Source organism: Phalangium opilio, unplaced genomic scaffold (assembly GCF_054372755.1).
Source record: "Phalangium opilio isolate 3A_F unplaced genomic scaffold, DU_Popi_V2 ptg000056l_1, whole genome shotgun sequence".
Classification (NCBI taxonomy): Eukaryota; Metazoa; Arthropoda; class Arachnida; order Opiliones; family Phalangiidae; genus Phalangium; species Phalangium opilio.
In genome coordinates, this window is record NW_028324175.1 from 6,810,603 (window position 1) to 6,830,984 (window position 20,382).

General features: G+C 36.6%; 2 protein-coding genes, 1 long non-coding RNA gene and 1 pseudogene across 5 annotated transcripts in view; 3 read left to right on the top strand and 1 right to left on the bottom strand.

Annotated features, from left to right (window-relative positions):
• Nucleotides 1–17,381, top strand: part of LOC149668305 (DNA (cytosine-5)-methyltransferase 1.S-like) — a 168,715-nt gene extending 151,334 nt beyond the window's left edge. Inside the window, exon 8 of the mRNA XM_089841213.1 lies at nucleotides 16,961–17,381. The gene's annotated coding sequence lies outside the window, so the exon portion shown is untranslated. The remainder of the gene's footprint in view (nucleotides 1–16,960) is intronic.
• On the top strand, nucleotides 120–20,366 carry LOC149668313 (uncharacterized). Of its 2 annotated transcripts, none has more exons than XM_089841201.1 (2): nucleotides 120–2,075; nucleotides 20,212–20,366. In XM_089841201.1, exon 1 carries the CDS (start codon nucleotides 692–694, stop codon nucleotides 1,451–1,453), a length of 762 nt encoding a protein of 253 aa, XP_089697327.1. In that variant the 5' UTR covers nucleotides 120–691; the 3' UTR covers nucleotides 1,454–2,075; nucleotides 20,212–20,366. The 2 variants fall into 2 exon arrangements, 1 of the variants encoding a protein (XP_089697327.1); XR_016368041.1 differs by lacking the exon at nucleotides 120–2,075 and adding an exon at nucleotides 18,975–19,645.
• Nucleotides 6,371–7,632, bottom strand: LOC149668314 (uncharacterized). The gene is made up of 2 exons (XR_016368042.1): nucleotides 6,504–7,632; nucleotides 6,371–6,439 (listed from the first exon to the last, which is right to left on the bottom strand). It is a non-coding gene; the product is annotated as an uncharacterized LOC149668314 (long non-coding RNA).
• On the top strand, nucleotides 10,596–12,265 carry LOC149668315 (tRNA-dihydrouridine(20) synthase [NAD(P)+]-like; annotated as a pseudogene). The gene is made up of 9 exons (XR_016368101.1): nucleotides 10,596–10,637; nucleotides 10,696–10,809; nucleotides 10,869–11,018; nucleotides 11,090–11,253; nucleotides 11,318–11,439; nucleotides 11,500–11,697; nucleotides 11,764–11,851; nucleotides 11,897–11,966; nucleotides 12,024–12,265. The product of XR_016368101.1 is annotated as a tRNA-dihydrouridine(20) synthase [NAD(P)+]-like (transcript).
• Nucleotides 20,367–20,382: the final 16 nt, after the last annotated feature.

The window sequence follows — 20,382 nt, forward strand, 5'->3', positions numbered from 1 at the left end:
AGGGGGCACGAAATTGCTTTAAAGCCATGTTCACACTTGCACAGGGTAAAGCGGCTCGAAGTGATTCAAACCGCTTTCAAATAATAATAGCTTTATTGCTGGATATTCCAAAATCGTATTGTGCCGTTCACATGTCACATTGAAAGCGTTTGAAGTGCTTCGAATCGGTTTTTTGTGTAAGTGTGAACATGGCTTTAGAAGAGTAGCTAGCTTTTACGACCTGCGAAATCGGAGTCAGCCTTGGCCCGCGTGGGTTTTAGATGCCTTTTGGCTATATTTACAAGAGTTTTGAAAATGGAACCAAAACCAAAACAAACTTTAACAGGGCAAAGCTCAAAACTCGAGAAAGGAATTTTAATAAAAATAATCGCGAGTAGAAGGAATATAAGAGTGTTAAGGGCAGAGATTACGGGAAAAATTATACTTTCTCTACACCGAACGGGAAAAAGACATAACATTACAAGCGTAAAAATGGACACGACATCATGCTGTATTTGTGACGGGCTCCTTTCAAGCGGAAAAACTGTGACTGTTAAAAAAAAAGGCATTCAAACCATCATTAAAGCGAGTATTGAACGTCGTGACGAGAAATTTTTAAATTTCTCGGATGAAGTGAACTCTCTTATTTTACACGAGAAATGTCGCAAAAATTACACTCGTAAGGAGAGCATTTCAAGATGATACTGATGTAATGGTACTTCTCATATGCCATACATCAGATAAAAACATTTTTATGTTGAGACCTGGAAAGACATCTAAGGCCGATAAAGTAACAGATATTTACAAAATGAAAATCCAACTAGGAAGACTAGCTGATATCTTGCCGTTCATTCATGCCTTTTCTGGTTGTGATACGACTTCTTCCATTTATAAAAAAGGAAAACTCGCGGTGCTAAAGCTCTTCAAGGATCACCCCGAGTTGGTGGAAAAACGCCGCGTGTTCAATGTTGAAAACGTTAGTAAGCAAGACCTCTACACAACTGTAGAAGAAATTTTCCTTAAACTTTACAAAGCAGGAAGAAGTACCAAAACCTTGAACAAACATAGATATTTGCTGTATAACAAAATGGTGGCAAAACAAATCTTGAAAAGCGGTTTTGAACTTGCAACTCTACCACCAACATTAGCAGCTGCTCAACAGCATATATTAAGATCGTACTTGCAAACTCAAGATTGGTTGGGAAACAAGTTAAACCCAGAGGAATGGGGTTTTGAGATGCAAAAATCCAAATTGGAACCAGTTTTTTGCAAGGTTCCACCAGCTCCCGAACATATTTTGAAACTTATCTTTTGTGGATGTAAGGCAACGAACTGCGGCGCGGCATGCACATGTCGCAAATATGGAATGAAATGCTCTGCTATGTGCGGTGAATGTCATGACATTTCTTGCTTGAATAATCACAAAGATACATTATCAGAGGATGATATAAGCGATATTTTTGATGATTCATAAGTTTTAAATGACCACTCTTATTTTATTTGAAATTAGGAAAACATTTCGTATTTCCAGCCGCAAAATACAAAATTCTCAACACATCGGATATTATTAATGGATAGAACTTTTGAACGGTAAGTCGCAAAGACTTGATTCAAACACCAATAGATAGATAATTGGAAGAACTTTCTTTCATAAACTGAGCGTTTTTATATTGGACCTACCGTTCGGCCGTAAATCGCAAAAAAAGCTAGCTACTCTTCTAAAGCCATGTTCACACTTACACAAGAAACCGATTCGAAGCACTTCAAAACGCTTTCAAAGTGACATGTGAACGGCACAATACGATTTTGGAATATCCAGCAATAAAGCTATTATTATTTGAAAGCGGTTTGAATCACTTCGAGCCGCTTTACCCTGTGCAAGTGTGAACATGGCTTTAAAGCAATTTCGTGCCCCCTACACCATGCAAAACATTTGTATATATGCACGTGCACAAAGATTATAAACCTTCAAAATTACTTAGGCCTAACTTTTATTAGGAAAAAAGCTTCTGTCACATAAATATATGGTAGATTTTATATACAAAGTGATCAAAATCGAATTTGTATCTCAAGAAAATAATCTTAACTTTTGAACGGTAAGTCGCAAAGAGTTGATTCAAAAACCAATAGATAGATAATTGGAAGAACTTTCTTTCATAAATTGAATGTTTTTATGTTTGACCTACCGTTCGGCCGTAAATCGCAAAAAACCAAATTTTCCAAGATGGCGGCCATTTTTGGTGGTCTTCCACCAACCGGAAATCCGGGGAATTTTTTTCTCTTAATAAGCACCGCTAGTACTTCCAAATACCGTTGGAATTAGCTTGTTACTAATTTGTTCTACGTCAAATCCTAATTTCCCTGTACTATATTGGCTGAACTGCATTCCATATGACGTTACAAGTCTTTGGTACAATTTTAGCAACGGTTGATTTACCAATTCGATACGCTAATGACAAAGTTCGATAGCTATCTCTAGTTGTCAAATACCTATAGAAAAGCTAGTAAATTTACAACCAATTCAAATAATTAATCATAATACAAATATTACCTCAATGTGATGTAAAGTCTTTCTTTAGCAGATATGGCTTTTCGGTAATGGGTGTCTTGTTTAGTTAAATTATCTTTAACGAGACTCAATAAATAATCAAATTGGCTGGGTGTGACTCGAAACACTTCTCTGTACATATTGTCATTATGATATTCATAGCAAATTCTCATTTTCAGTATTAAATTGTGGAAGTCACCATCTACAGGTCGGTCCTGAAACACTTCTCGTACCCATGTTCTTCTCTTTTTTTTTATTCGATTACGGTGATTTAAGATCAGAAGAGAAGCTATTACATTATTATTGAAACTTATCAGAATTAATACATTACCAGGGTTCATACAAGCCTGGAAAACAGGGAAAACCTAGAAAAATCAGGGAAATAAATAGTTGACAAAAACCTCGGGGAAATTAAGAATTTTAGAAAAATTCAGGGAAATTTGCGTCAAACAGGGGCCGAGTATTTAAGCAAAATGTTCATAAACATCCCCTCCATAGGATTAACATTACACTATACTATGGAGGCCCGTAACTCTGGTTGTTCCAGAGATACGGGGATGCCCTTTGAGTATGTGATAGTCCTGTTTGCCCCCCATCCAACCATACTAAAAACTTGAGATTCGAGTAAAAAGGGGCCGAGTAATTAAACAAAATGTTCATGAACGTACCCTCCATAGGATTAACATTAAACTATACTATGGAGGCTCATAACTCTGGTTGTACTAAAGATACGGGGATGTCCTTTGATTGTGTTATAGCCTCCCCTCCTTCGTTAACACTTGCTTTATAGGATACTCCATATACGGGAAAACCTGGAAATCTCAGGGAAATTTGTTTTCCAAAAGTTGAAGTATGAACCCTGATTACTTAATAGCGTAGAGGAGGATATGGTCTAAATTTTTTATTGTTATTATTACATGAGAATTTAGTTTTGAATTTTATTTGTCCCTTTGCGTTATAGTAAGAATAAGCGACCCAAAGTTCCCACGAAGAAGCCAGCTTCCAATACTCTGGCAACGACGACTCCTCTTGTTCGACACGTATTCGAAACCCTCTTTGCCGAACAGATTTCTCAAGATCCATCTCAGTCGACCAAGGTTGATTGGCGCAAAAAGCGGTGCATGATTTGCGAGGTGAGTGAACGCTTTTTTTCTGTAGAATGGGGGAAAATCGGGGTTAAGTCAGGGATTTTCTAAAGCCATTGATGGGACAGAATGTCAGGGACTTCGTTTGGGAAATTAAACAGCAGTGACCATGAAGTGGGCTTTGGTAATCCCCTTTAAATGGTCAGGGATAAGCTGGAGGCGTCAGGGATTTTGTTTGGGAAATTTAACAATGCTTTGAGCAATGATAAATATGGGCTGCAGGTGTGACCATGAAGTAGGCTTTGGTAAACGCGTCCTTAATATGGCCAGGGAAAAGTCAGGGATTTTCATTATAAAAATTTCGTCTGAACCGAACCCTGGTTGTGTATGAAATCAGAAGTATATAATACTTCGAGAGAAGTGTACCACCACAAATCGTGGTAAGAGTAACGTCATTCTTCCCAACATCGGATTATTTGGAGCAAGTAAACTAAACCGAATCAAATACGCGATAAATAGTTCCCTCATCATTACTCTATTAGCGTTTAACTATTTATGTCCCACGTCAAGACAATCAAGGTTTGTGTTGGGGATTTATTACCAAACAATTATGGACTTCACCATAGCACGGTGCTATAGAGGCCCATCTGAAGTTTGATGAGCGGGAGAGCAAACGAGAAGGGCTCCCTCGCCCGGGAAGAATGACTTTACATAACTACAGCATTCGCAACCAAAAGATACTATAGCTCCCCTAGCGGCGAAAAAGTAGAACTACGATCTAAAGGAAACAAGAAATATCTGTTGCGTACTCTTCGGGCTGTAGTAGTATGAGATGTGACGTCTGACGTGAGTAAAATCTATCCTAAAATTTATTTTTTACCTGATAATAATTTGTAAACTTTCCGGTGTAAAGCAAGTTAATGGCCAACGAAATAAATAACGCAACTTTCTATACTGAAGATGGTAAGCAATAAGCCTTGGCCCTTGAAACTATTTAATGGAAATGGTACTTTTATTTTTTGTAGTAGAACTTGATGTCAGACTGCCATTAACGAATATATTAGACTATATTGGAACTAGAGTTAATTGTCTGCAACAAGGAGAGGAAAAATTAAGGAGTAATCACGTCATTTCATGCAGCGTGACTGGAGAATCTGAAAAGCTTAAAGGCCACAAAATAGAAGCCCTTGTATTACAGTCATCAGCTTTTTCTGGAGAGCCACATCACGCAATTCTGGAGTTGAACAAGCATTTTTCAGAGTTTACTGTTCTTTGTTCATGTCCAAGTGCGTGGTTGTGGGGGATTTTGCAAACACTGTATAGCTGTGCTTTTGCTCGTGAACCGATCTGAGACATTATCGAAAGAGGAGAAAACACGCGCAGATATTACTCAGAAATGGGGGAAACTTAAGAAAAAGGCAGTTGAAATGCGCAAAGGCACAACCACCGAAGAACTTTGTTGTGTTGGACGAGCGAAATATGATGTTTCATCATTTGATAAAGAAAAGCAAAGGAGTATATTATTGAGGCTTCTTCTGGTATCAAAGAATGAAACATATTTTACCTGCTCCAAAAATTGGGATAGCGATTCCTTTAATCTCCCTTAAAAGATAACAACTCAATTATCGCTACCACCATGAATTCTACTGATGACGCTTTTGGTGATATCAAAATCTGTTTTAATATTATGTTAGACAGCGAAAATATGTCTGTCTTAAACGAGAATATTGAAAGCTTTATTGATAATCTAACCCGAAGTGAAAGACTCTATTATGAAGAAAACATTGTAGTCACAAATGCCATGGCTCTAGATATTGCAATCAAATCCATAAGCCAGAACGATCACGTATGGACGTGTAACAGATTGAAGAGAATAACAGCAAGCAGATGCTACGAGCTTTACACCTATCAGAAAGATCCGTCCTTGAAGATTCAAAAAATTATTGAATCCAGATTTTGTGGAAATGAAAATACCCAATATGGAATCCTTAACGAACCCATAGCAATTGCAAAATATGAGGCAAAATTTGGTGTAAAAGTGACAAGAATTGGATTAGTCATTCATCCTGATCATCCTTATCTAGCTTGCTCTCCAGATGGTTTAAATAATTCAATTTTAATTGAAGTTAAATGCCCTGTAATTGGTGCTACCAAGCCTCTGAACGAAATGATCAAAGGGTTGAATTTTTTAAACCATAAGGAAGAAACCTTGAAATTAAAACCTAAGCGCAAGTATTATGGACAAATTCAACTAAATCTAGCAATATTAGGCCTCTCAGTAGGTCACCTAGTCCTGTATTCAAAACAAAGTGACGATTGTTTAATTATTGAAGTTCCTATTGACAAAGAATTTGTTCCTAAGCTCTTAGTTAAATTGCAATCAGTTTATTTCAAATATTTTTTATAGAAATACATGGAATTGAAATGTTAAAATAATTGTGATAATAAAAGAGTTGTGATATTTAAATAGTGGTGATATTAAAATTTATTGTCAGCCAAAATAGCTGTTGACAAATTTACTACAGCGCTGGTTACAACGAACATCTTATTGATATATGGTAATAAATCCCACGGTAGTCTTTTGTGGAAAATGTTAAACGTTTTTAGTCTCTGGATTGTGCGCTCAACATGTACCCTAGCACACGCAATTTTTGACGTAAGCAAAGCATCTTCTCTAGGGAATTGTTCCCTTTTTTTTATTTTTTTGACCTTTAGCTTTACGTTTTAGAAAAGGTGGCCTAATTAGTTTGAGCCCTCTCGTTACAAAGATCTTCAATAGCGAACCCCTTGTCTACCATTATGGCGTCTGCGTATGGTATGCATCGTTCTAGGACCCCGCATTCTTCAGTGATTTGTTTATCTGTTGACTTTCCCCCATATGCTCTGCTCACCATGGTGATCACACCGGATGGAGCTACACAAACGCGTACTTTTACAGTATTGGTCCCTTTGTAGTGAGAATAAGTCTTGATCTTGCATTTTAAACACTTGGGTTTTTCAACAGATACCTCGGTGCAATCTAATACCACTCTTGTATCAGTGTATTCTTTAAAGCAATGCGGCATAGCTTCCACAATTTCTTCTTTCTCTAGCCACGTAACTGATGACTCCAAGACAGTCGCTAACTTGCATAATGTTTGTTTGAAACATAGATATATTAAAAGGGTAGATACACAATTCAATGGGAGGTCGACGCGGAAGGGGCAACGAGCAGACAGCCGCTATATTCTGGGGGTAGCCGTATAAAACGCCATCTATCGGTAACTTTCGAAACTAAATTAAAGGATGAGCTTAGAGTAGTGGCACTCTATGTTAACCCCCTATAGGGCATAATAAGTCAAACCCTCGGAGATGCCATTACTCCATTTTATACGAGCTAAGAGCGGAAAAACGTATTTTATAAATTTTACACCTGTAAAATCTTTTAAAAAACACTTGGAACTTGTATTTCTACTTACTTTCGAGGAAATACCACCGTTTTCTGAAGGTAAGAGTCTTTTTTTATACATTTATTAGTAATAAAAACATTTAAGGCGAGCTAAGCCTTGGTCTTGTAAAACAGGGCAGAATATTCTATGTGCAAATCTACATTATGGCCATGACCAAGGCTTAGCTCGCCTTAAATGTTTTTATTACTAATAAATGTATAAAAAGACTCTTACCTTCAGAAAACGGTGGTATTTCCTCGAAAGTAAGTAGAAATACAAGTTCCAAGTGTTTTTTAAAAGATTTTACAGGTGTAAAATTTATAAAATACGTTTTTCCGCTCTTAGCTCGTATAAAATGGAGTAATGGCATCTCCGAGGGTTTGACTTATTATGCCCTATAGGGGGTTAACATAGAGTGCCACTACTCTAAGCTCATCCTTTAATTTAGTTTCGAAAGTTACCGATAGATGGCGTTTTAAACTGCTACCCCCAGAAAATAGCGGCTGTCTGCTCGTTGCCCCTTCCGCGTTTTTTCGTTAAGCCTAAGCCAGCGAAGTGGATCTAGACCCTTTATAGTTTTACTATATCTATGGTTTGAAATAACTAGAAGTTATCTGCTGGCTTAGACCAAAAAGAGCTCCGAGATCGGAATATGAAATACCAAGTTTAAGTTTCATTAGTGTAAGTAAAATTCCGTCAGCTACAGGTAGTGGACTTTTACTAGGATATTCTTCACTAACAATTTCAACTATTTCATTAAAAAGTTCCATTGACTGAATTCCAGTCAAAGCTACTACAGTTTGTTGTTTCAAAATTCCGCAACTAGCTGACACTTTACATTTATGTTCTTCTAATATGTTCACCATAATTCCTTTTTCTAAGGAACTGTTATCAGTGTCACAAATTTCAGGTGTGTCTCGTAGTCGAGTACTGTTTCCATTTTCTTCACTTTCAGTTACGTCATCGGGTTGGTTATTAACACCAATTTGCTGTACTTGATGATCATGATCCGCAAACAAATGATTTTTCAAATTCTCACCATCATCTGAACTCATTCCCCCGTTTTTATTTTTCAACGAGTTCTGTCATGTTTACGAATAGGCAGATTCTGGGATGGAATTGTCAAAGGTCTTAGGCGCGGTGGGTATTTGAACTGATCTGTTAAAGAATTGTAGAATTAAAACTACTACAAATTTTATTACTCCAGCAAGTGTCTTACCTCTATGTTCTTGCGGAATTGTTTTATAATCGTCTTTTTTAAAGTGAGAAGAGCAAACAACCATGGTATTACCACGGAGCTTCTATTTACAGGGAGAGGAAACTTCATCCCCCTCTAGTACTGTAAACGCTCTTAGGAAACGTAGACACTATTTGTCCATAAAAAGGGGCACATAATTTAACCCCCCCTCGGTTTTCGCTGGCAAAAAAGGGAGCTTATGTAAACAACGAAGATGGCCGCCTTCGCTAGTTCGTTGAAAGGCATAAGCCTTGGTGTTTTAAAGGTTTAATTTTTAAATTTTGAATGGACTGCGATTCCAGGCTAATAGTTTGCACTAGAGGGAATGAGGAGAAATGTGTATACCGTAGCTACAGAAGCGATTCACGGTACAAATCATCATTTAATGGCAAGGAATTGAAGTTCCACCAAGAAAATGACGTCAGACTTTGTTTACATGGGCTCGGGGTGCGCGCGAGGAGCGAAAGCGTTGCGCAGAACCGAGGTACGCTAAGGGCTAGTGGGGAAAGTCCGAGTTTCCTCTCCCTGTAAATAGAAGCTCCGTGGTATTACTAGGTTTCTTTCCCATTTTTAAGGTAACTTCCCAAGTCTTGGCTAATTTCGGTAGTTTTGTAGAAAAAGGATGAAACCGCATACCTTTCATGGTGCCATTGTTTTTACACCCGTAAACACAGCAATATGTAACCATTTTTGTAATTTAAAACACAAGTAAAAGAGTGTTTACTTAATAATAAATTAGTTAATGTATGACTTTACTTTCACTCCCTGAGATTTGCGCCTAATAGTCTACCAAGTCGTCTGCTCTGTTTCCTTAAGATCGCGCCATATTGGACAAACCGAAGCGCCCCCTTTTAATTCTTTTGGAAAGAGGATACAGAGTGTCATCCTTCTTCTATTATCCCCTTCTGATGAAACCGACTTAAAATAATTCCCTCGAAGTATAAAATCTATATCTATATAAATCAAAGTCCTGACTGACTGACTGACTGATAATCAACGCCCAGCCCAAACCGCTTGCCCTAGAAGGCTGAAAATTTGCAGGAACGTTACTCATAAGCGCGTACTAAGTAAGATTTTTCCAATCCGCCGCCATCTTAGTAAATGGCGCCCAGAAATGTAAAAAATATTCTCTATGCAACAAAGTCCGCGCGTTTCAACCGATTCCGCAAATATTTAGTACATTGGTTTCCTTTGACCTATAGACGGGCTGAATGGTCTTTTGGGGTCCATTTGTTGCCATCTCTTTAAATGGCGGCCAAAAAAACCCTTTATGGAATAATTTCCGCGTGAAAAGTAATAAAAAAATGTGCTGACGGGCAACGCCAAGTGCCATCACTCCTAGGGTGCTACAAAAATATTAGTCCTAAGTAAAATCTACCCATTCTTTATAACATTTAGTCGGTAATAAAAATCTTACGACGCTAGTGCGTCTTGTAATTCTAAAAAGAAAACCAATTGGTGGGGAAGCTACTTTCGTGTTGAAACTAGGGTTGTAAATTTTCCGGAAAAATAAAACGCGGAAAATTTTCCGCTTTTCGGAAAAATATAAAACTAGCAATTATGTGAGCTTTGAGTCAATTTATCTAACTTTTAAAGATTTAAAACATTCTCCAGTTATTTTGCCATCTTTAGTAGATTTATTAAAGTACCGCCAAATATTAGTGGTTGATTTTCCCATAATTTGTGATTTTAAACAGGGTTAACGAACTTAATAACATTAACAACATAACACCTCGTTTCCCTTACAATGACGCAGATGATCACTATCCTTTATGCCTGATAATTTTAGTTTCACTTGGGTCTCTTAACGGTTAGGTCTCGACCATAGATATATATACGGGTCTAACTATGGCTTCCCCTCACAGTCAATCAGATATTTGTGTGGGGTCTATGGCCTCTTAAAGATTCCAAGTACTAAATCTATGTATTCCTGCAGGAACTGATTGATTACCGATTATTAAAATGCCGAAGAATTAAAAATAGTAAATTACTTGTTCAATTAATATGTATTAAAAATACCCCACTTAAAAAATTTAATTATGAAACGATTGCTCTAGATGTTTTGGGTACTGTTGACTATGTTGATGATGATCAAAACATAGTCTTCCGAACATGTGATAATGAAAAGAAGCAATTAAATTTACAAATGTTAACGTATTAAACCTTATAATTTTTACAATAATCTCTCTAAACTTTTACTAAGCATTCGTAATAATATAAACAAGTAGCGTTAAAAGTGTAAGTATATATTTTCATCACTTGTATAAACTAATAAATAAAAAAAATAACATTTTAACAGGCAGAATGATGTGGCTTGAATAGATATAAATATGGGATGTCCTAAAGAATTCTCAATCAAAGTAAAAAATTAATTAAAAAAAACAAATAACATTAAATAACAACACTTGAAAATTTTAGGGTGGTATGGGAGCTGCTTTGCTAAAAAATCCTGAAAAAGTAGAAAAGATTTTGACCACTCTTGTTAAAAATACCAAGATGCCAATAACTTGCAAAATTCGGTTGCTTCCTTGTGTATGTTAAATTTAAATAGATACTGAAGTCAATTTTACTTATATAATGATCATTTTTAGTTAGAAGTAACTATGAAACTAGCCAAGGTCATTGAAAGCGCGGCTGTTTCCGCTATAGCCATTCATGGGCGAAGAAAAGAAGAGAGACAAGAACAGAAATGAAGAAATTAAACAAATAGCCCAAATGTTAAAAATCCCGGTGATAGCAAAGTATAGAAAAAAAAATTCAATTTTAAATTTTTAATGCAAACTTTTAACCCCTTTTGTTTAAATAAAATTAGTGGTGGTTCCGGTGAAATTTATTGTTACAATGATATTAAAGAGTTTAAAGAGATGTGGAGCTTCTTCCGTGATGCTTGCCAGACAAATTGAAAAAAATTGTTCCATTTTGAGACCAGAAGGGAAAATACCATTGGATGAAATAATTGTTGCTTATTTAAAATTGGTATTACATTTAATTAATTAAAATAATTAAATTATAATTTATTGAAAGGCGTGTTACTTTCTAGGCTGTAGATTATGATAACCATTTTCACAATACAAAATATTGCATTCAACAAATGTTGGGTTCACTACAAGAGTCTGAACGTGGAAAAAAGCTCTTGGCCTCTCAAAGAATGGAGGAAATATGGTATTTATAATTTAAAATTTGATTTGTTATTTGTTTTTTTAAACTTTACAACAATTTTAGCGAACTATGGGGCGTGTTAGACTATTACGAAGAATACCAAAAGAACTTAAAGCTTAAAGCTCACAGCTTTCAAAATAATAGGAAACGTAAAGAAAGTATAGATGGAAATGGTAATGAAGATGAACCACCAGAAGTCTCATTAAAGAAAATGAAAACTGAAGACGGTGAAACGTGGATTATGAAAGCCAGATATATCAAGTAAAATAATTTTAATCCGTTTTTAATTGCATTTGAATTGACTGACTATATTTTTTGCGTTAAAAGATCAATGTTTCCAATGGAAGAATTACCTAAAACAATTTTGTTAAATTGGACGCGACAAAATAACAAAAAGCAGCCTTTTTATAAGACTGTAGATATAATTTTTATTATTAAGTTAATTACAAAGATAATTAAGTGGCCAATGGAGAAAATGTTTTCATCTATGCGGTTATAGTTGGAGGCCAAAAATACTCCAGTTCATTTTAGTAAGTGCATGGTTACTTAATATTATATAAACAATTTAACATCTTTGTTTTTCATAGTGAAAAGAACAAGAAATTTGCGGAACAAAGTGCAGCCTTGGTCGCTGCTTTTGCATTGGGGTTAATTGAAAAAGACAAAATAGTTGGTTCTGCTACGGGTTTGTTAGGACACGAAGTGTAAATGTAACAAAAATGTTATTTGATAAATCACAATGGTTAAGAAGCGTTAATTATTTTGTTAAAATTTAACATTAAAGGCGGGTAGAGTCCACCATGTGTTAATTTGCTCCGCAGTCTCTTTACATCTCTGTTCAATAAGGGGTATTTCATTTAAGAATTCTTTAATAACTGGTACACATTGAGCCATTTCACGGTTCAAGTCTTTCAAACGTTTCTGATAGTCTTCTACAAATTGTCGTTGCTTTGCTTGAAAATTCTTCATTTCATTAATTAGTTGCACTTGTTGCGGACAAATGTCTCCATTGATTGCGTACATCTGTTTTTCATTAATGGCGCGTTTCATAAGGTAGTCAAAGCTTTGAACTCGAGAAACATTAAATATGTCTTTAATTTGGGACAAAAACGGATTTCGTTCAATTAAAGAGAGGTTCGTCTTTGTGTAAGGGACAACTTTATCTTTAATTTTTAGACGGGATAAATTTTCGATATCCAGTTCACGGAACATGTGAAATCCTAGTGCCATTTTCTCCTTCCATATTTCGATAGATGTTAAGTTATTGCAAAGATTCATTTGTGTAAACATTAATCTCGCATCTTTTCGATTTCGGAAGCGTAGAACTATTTCAGCTTTCATTCGTAGACAACGCGGACAATATTGAAATATGCTTTTGTCGAATCAATCGTTCAGTTTCCTCAATAATTTCCAATTTTTCATTCAAACTTGGGTTAAATTCTGAAGTTTCAATGAGATTTATTTCTTTGCGAATTGCGCTTAACTTTGTCTCCGCGTTTTTTAAGCCTATTTCGGATTTTAATAAATCAGAGATCATCTGACGTTTGGAACTATCTGAGATTAAGGCGGCCATTTTTTCTTCAAGCTTTTTCCTCCTCAAAAGTAAGGTTTCAATCTGATTACGAATCATTCTGTATTAAGAATCAATTGCTGCGTGTTTACAACGCAAAGTATGAAAGTGGTGTTGCATACACTTGTCCTCAATTTCGTGAATTAAATCGCCTTTCCCATCCCCCATTGAAGCTGCCCTTTCACCCAGATCACTCATTTGTCCTCTGATGGAAAATGCATTTCTTAATTTGGTTACATCATTAGTCGCTTCTTGGGCTCGATGGCTTAAGCATTTCATTATGGTCTTCAAGGAGATGTTTTTCTTTAAGTCAATTATTTGTGCCGTGAGAATTCTTTTATTGAAGGATTCTTCTTCGGTATTAAGCTTTCCAATAGAATGATCATAGCAAAGAGAATAAACATTCTTTTCAATCTCCATCATTAAATTTGTGGCTAAAATTTTCCGTTTTTGTACTTTTTGACACGTGCTTGCGATTGAAAAGGATTCATCGACTATTTCGTCAGGTTTTTTCAATAACTCAAAACTCTCCCGAAGATGATTGTTAACTCGCGTAAAATGTAAGGCCTTAGACTTGGTTTCTTCGGATTTGGACTCTAACATTACAGTCACGCGTTGAAGGTGGGTTATTTGGTTTAAATCTTTGTCAATCTTAGATTGAAGGGTAGTTGCTGTCTTTTGCAACTCCTCAACATTAGATATTTCTCGCATTAACTCTAAATCAAGAGCCTTGGAATGTTCATTCAATTCTGACAGTTTCTTTAAAGCTTTACTAGTACAGGCGTTAATTGGCCCATCTGTTTTGACTCGTTTTACGTTGTTTATTACATTTTCCCACAATTTCCCATTTACGCCTTTACTTAAATTTTGAAATACCTTGCACGCACTCGCAACAACAGGTCGAGTTGCTTCTTCGGAATATTCAAGTTCATCAAAAGCCCACTGTCCTATTTTTAGGGCTAAAGCCTCGCGAGATTCCTTCTGCGGATCTCCCTTTAAAGGTTTTCTCCGCGACATTCTAGATTAATTAAATATTTAATTTAAACTAAATGTTAACTTCATTTGAGAATAGACAACACTATCCAAGGTTGATCGTGACAGTTGACATTTTGAAAATATTAGGCGCGGAATAGGCGGGAAATATCTTGAATGTGATTGGCTAAATAGGTCAGGTGAACCAGTTCAGGCACGGAGTCCGTGACCGGCGAAAAAAAACCATTGAGTTGAGAAAATTACCCCTAGAATAGTCTTCCATCCTAGGATATAAGACCCAAGTAACTATATCGCGCGCTCGTGGCGCCATCCCGATGCAAACAAAAGAACTAAAAGAAAAGGCGGGAAGACCCAATTAACTATATCACGCGCTCGTGGCGCCTTCCCGGTGCAAACAAGGGAACTAAAAGAAAAGGCGGGAAATTTGACTGATTTCAAGAATACATGTATTTATACATTTCTCATCTAGGCTTCGAGATGGAGACACCATCGCGTGAGAAACTTGGAAGCTGTCCGTCCGTTCTATGTTTTCAAAAGTGTCCCACGTACCCCAATAGGCAAAGGCCACTCTAGTGGTAATTTTCTCAACTCAATGAAAAAAAACCAACGAGTGTTATGTCATAGCCATAGCCCACTGGATCACGCGCTATTTTAGAAGTTTATAAACCGTCGTCTAACGCTTCGTCTGCTCTGACATTTGATAACCCTTGCCTCCTGAAGTAATTACAATAAATTAGCCGGGAGTGTGGCGCACTCCTGTAAGCCAAGCTTCTGGGCGGCAAAGTTTGAGGGAATAAGACACATGTCGGCGATCCTACCCTATAGGTGCCGACTGCCCCGTGTCCGCCGGAGGTGACCTGACCCCCACACCCCTTCCGTCACCTCCCATGTAAACCTCATTTCCTTCCCTGATTATTCACATACTGAAGCCTGAATAATCGCATCCTTGTCGCGGACCCTTCTGGGACCCAATTTACATTGAAACCTCTTAAAAAAAAAATTACAATAAATTGCTTGTGTAGTATTGTGTTTTTTAAACAATAGCTATGGCTGCGTTCAGTAACACTCATCAGTAAAAACATCGATGTTTGGAAAAATGAAATCGGTGTTCTTTTCACGTCATGATGACGTTGCAGTTGTTGAAAGGCACAATTTTGTGTAATCAATGCTTTTCAAAATGGCGACGATATAATGATAAGGTTATGGCAGAGGCTTAAATAATGATACCGAACTGTTTACAAAGATATATTACTTCAATTTATCAGTTAAATTCTGACATAATCCTTATTTTAACGAAATAATATATTGCTTTTTAGTATTATTATCCTTAAGGATAATATTTGTCAATTCCTTATTATTTAAAATTGCAGTGATTGGGATGTAGTTCCCTCCATTTATTTTTGTCGCGGCGCAAAATGACGAAATTTACGTCATGAATCCAATGCTCATTAAAAAAAACCTCCTCTCACAGCTGATTTTTCTGATGGGCATCCGATGAGCATCATGACGTCACGCCCAAAGACGCGAAAAACCGTTCAGTAAGACATCGATGTCATCTTTTAGTCATCGATGTTTTTGATGTCGGTTACTGAACGCAGCCCATGACATTGAAAGACTATTAACATTGTGGTATATAAGACGGAAAATATTCAACCAACATAATTCATTGGCTTCTAAGAAAATAAGGTAAGATGCCAATTATCAACCACTACACTATTAATGACACTGTCGTGAAAGCTCATTACACAAACTTCATAACACCCAAAGGGTTTCAAAGCTTCCTCCCACAAATTCATCTTTAGCAAACCCTCATGTTATTTGTTACCAAATTCTTATGGAAAAATTAATAATAAAATTGTTATAATTGACTTCCTGATAATGATTATTATTCATCTTTAAATAGGGTATATTAATCGCGATCAGGAATACATAGAAGTAGTAAATCTATGTATTCCTGATTGGACCTTTAGTTATGGGTTCTCACGCCGCTACTACATGGCTGTCGTTCACCTGGGTCACATTTTCGACGCTCAATGCCCACTCTGGATTTCACATGCCATTTTTCCCTTCTCCAAAAGCCCACGACTATCATTGCATAAGTTTATAAAATTATGCAAATGGTGATAGTCGTGGTAAGTGCGGCTCCTAAGGGTTAATTTTAAAAACGACGCCCAAAACTAACTGTTAATAATGTTGGTACAAGTTGACACGCGCTTACGCTATATATTCTCACATTAGAACGTCTTACTGGAAAATATTTACTCATGAAAATTTATCAAAAATTATATACTTTCGCCCTATCCAAGATGAGGGTCGCGGGACCCGCTAAGGTTTTCTTATCATTGCTTTGCAATCACCCCTTCAGTAAATTCCCTTTCTTTCTCTCTTTTGGCATCTACCCTTATGTAGGCAACTCGGGTAGTTTCCCTTTTTAGTATCAAAGTTATTTGGAGCAGCTTAAGTCATAAAAGCAAAGTTTTCGCTATATAGTGAGAAAAGCTTCCATTATTGGAGGGTCCGGAGCATTTAAACAGTAAATTCGTGTTGTACAGGAGTCGGGAGGGTAGCATGCTTTGTAGTCATCCCCAAATACTTTTAGGTGGTTGAAAACTAGGTATGAGTCATTTTACAGTAAGTTTAACCTTGGAGGAGTGAGACGAGAGGGAGTGTTAGTCTAATGTTAAAGAAGCAGTAATATAAATGGAAGGGGAAAAAAGGGAAGGTAGGAATTTTATCTCTCTCTCTCTCTCTCTCTCCCTCACGATTCTAGCTAATGCGCACGCGCGAGTGGCCGGTTACTACACTGACAGTCTCCTCCCTTGTTTGACAAATAAGGGCATAAAGTTCAAAGTGGGAGTGGGGGACCTTCCCTAAAGTCACCGTGGTTGACGTAGGGACTTTCATTATAGTTCCAAAAGTCCCCGTCTGACGTATTCCTCTTCTTTACTCGTTCATAATTAGATTCAATCAAAATTTTGGTGTAATGGGTGTATTGGATCGCTTCCTTTGAAACAACTTTACCCTGATAATATTAAAGAGAAAGCAATTCCCACTAAGAAAACTGAATAAGCATATTTACCAAAATAAAAATGTAACGAATAACTTAGCAGCTTTAAGCGCAGTATTGAAACCCTGTCGGTATTATTTTAATTAATAAATAGTATTATGAATATTGCTAGAACTTTTAAAATTGTGGGAGAATATTTCCCCTTTTATTTAGCATAGTTAAAATCGCAAATGCTGCTATACCTATAGTGATGTAACTCATTCAGTTTTAAATTATTGTAAGTGTACATTAAAAATAAATATTTAAATACATAATTTAACAGCTGTATCACTGTATAATTGGATAAATAAATAAAATAGAGTACTAGTTTTACAACCTTGGTTTGTTTATAGTTTTGAAATACGCAACTGTTGTTTAATATGAAAATTCCACCGATACCGTTTATTTGCGCGCGCACCTTAGTAAGAGCGTGGCGGCCATCTTAGGTTATTTCCTCGCTGCAAGACGCACAGCACCGCCCGACGGAGCCTCAGTTCACTATACGCGGGAAGAAGGCGACCTCTCTCTTGTGGTGTTTGAGCCTTCTCTACTGAAATTAATGGAGTGGTCTATTAGGAAGGTTTTTCGTAAAGGGAGGGTGAAGTAGAAAATCAAGTGATTTTTATCGGTTTTTCTACTAATTATAAGACCAGTCTGCATAGTGGCACGTTCCGTGTCGAATGCATTTTATTACGAGATTGGATAAAATTTGCGCGCGACGTGACAATCGTGGCGCGAGACATGGAGCGTTCCACGAGAATTTTGTTAATAAAAAGGCAGGGCGTTACGCGATTGGTCGGAGGTCCTTATTTAAAATTATCCTTAAAATCTGAACCTAATTTGAATTTTAAAATCATTCATTAGTATTTCCTGAATGTTTGACTATGCAGACTGGTCTTATAATTAGCAGAAGAATCGATAAAAAAATTACTTGATTTTCTACTGCAGAGTTCAAAATTCAAATAAGTTGAGGTCGGTTAAAAATCATCGTGAATGAATGTTTTGGCGACTTTTATTAACGTTTTTTGAGCATCGATTCTAACCTCAGTAAAATTGATTCAAATTTTTACGCTCTATTTAAGCCCTTGAAAATACAGGTACACTTTCACTTGCGACCTGAAAACATACTTTCGAAATATCTTGGTTAGTCCTTTCTCTATATCTGCATAGGGGACAAAGAATTTCAAATAAAACAACACACGCGATTTGATAAAACAGGTTTTTCTTGTAAGAGCTGCAGCTTAGCTTTGTAACTTGCATAAATTATAGATTATCTCTACGTTTTTTTTTTAATTATTGAATTTTATAAATAATGAATTTTAAACGTCTCGAGATAAAACGCCTCTATAAAGCTAAGTTTGTGCTTAAAGCCATTAAAATCGAATTGAATCCAATTTCATTAATTATTATTATTATTTCGTTATTTTAATATTAGTAAGTCAAGGTTACGAAAAAAATTGTTTTTGCAATTTTCCTTAATTATACCACTAGTCGGTTTCAACTACATGGCAAAGATATTTGTAGGAAACAACTTCTGATTAATTTCTTGGCACAATAACAGCGTACATATTTTTAACGCTAAAAAAGTGAATATTTAAAATAAATTATGGAAAAATGTCTTCAAATTTAAAGTTCATTCTGGAACTGAAGTTACCGGAGAATATTTGGAAACTATAGTTCCTTGGCTTTTGCAATGAATTTCGTGAATTTTCAATGTTTTTGGGATAATATTTCAATGCGGCGGTTTGGGGTAAGTTGACTTTTAATTCAAGTTATTCGCGTAAATATTTAATTTGAAAGACCAAGTGTAATACAGCTTATTCGCGAGGTAAAATTTCGTCATACGTAAATGAGAATATTCATGGCTGCATAATGATTCCTTATAGCTGTATGCATTCCTGATACTTATTAATTAAATAATCTGTCTTAACAGGATTGAACCTAATGGGATTTATAGTCTATTGGGTGTTGGGTGGCCTTTTCACTCTAATCGATGTGACTGGAAAACCCGAGTTTCTCTTGAAGTACAAAATGCAAGAGAGTATCCAGTATGTCATCAACCTTAACAATTAATTAAGGCATGATGAGTCCCAGTCTGGGAAATAAGGATATTTTTTAAACTAGTCCTTTGGACCAGTGACCCCCCTAGTGTCCGAAATAATAAACTTGTCTACGGAGTGGTCCCAGCCTTTGTTCTCCTACAGATTTGCAATTAAGAAACTGGTCCCGAGGACCAGTAACCCCCAATTCTTGAATTTAAAAACTAGACTGATGAGAACCTAGGATTTACACTGTGCAGTTATATGGCTCTGAAACCCCCCCCCCCGTCTATCTTTAAACGTTCTCATGTCATATATGGGTTCTTAATTGCCAGAATTTATATTTCTGAAAATAATTCAGATAAAAACGAACCGTTTATGGAAAGTAATCGCTCAAGTGATCTTGAACCAACTAGTGGTAATACCTTTCAGCGCAGTTATGTTCCTATTATTGAAACTGTGAGGTTGCGGTTGTGGACAGTTACCGACATTCCAAAGATTGCTGTTCGAGTTTATGATCTTCACTCTTGTACAAGAAACGGGGTTTTATTACAGTCATAGGTGAGGTAAAAGTTCGGAAAATCACAGCTTGTTTCATTTTCCGCCTACATTATCGGGCATATTTTTGAAAGGAATTAAAGTCGATAGTGTTTGGTAAAACTTGGGCCAGGCTAGATTAGGTTTTTCCTTTCGCTTAGGTCTGGTTAGGTTTGGTCGAGGGGGTAGACACTTGAGAACTCAGGTGTACAATATGTCTTGAACTCAATGTACTGTCAAAGCTGAACTGTGAGTTCCGAAGGCTTTGAACTCAATGCACTGTCAAAGCTGAACTGTGAGTTCCGAAGGCTTTGAACTCAATGCACTGTCAAAGCTGAACTGTGAGTTCCGAAGGCTTTGAGCTCAATGCACTGTCAAAGCTGAACTGTGAGTTCCGAAGGCTTTGAGCTCAATGCACTGTCAAAGCTGAACTTTTTTGAACTCAGGAGTACACAGAGATCCAAAGCGTCTACCCCCTCGGGTTTGGTTTGGTCAACGCTCCAGGATTAGGGTAGTTAGTTCCTTTTAGCTGGTGGAAATTAAGTAAAAATGTTTCAATTTTAGTCCATAAATATCTATTGTTTTATTAGGTTATTGCACCATCCACTTGTGTATAAACATATCCACAAACAGCACCACTCATGGACTTCACCCATATGATATCAATAACTGCGATTTATTGTCATCCTGTGGAGCATTTGATGTCAAATATGTTACCAGGATATATGGGGCCTTTAACTATGGGCTCTCACATTGGGGTT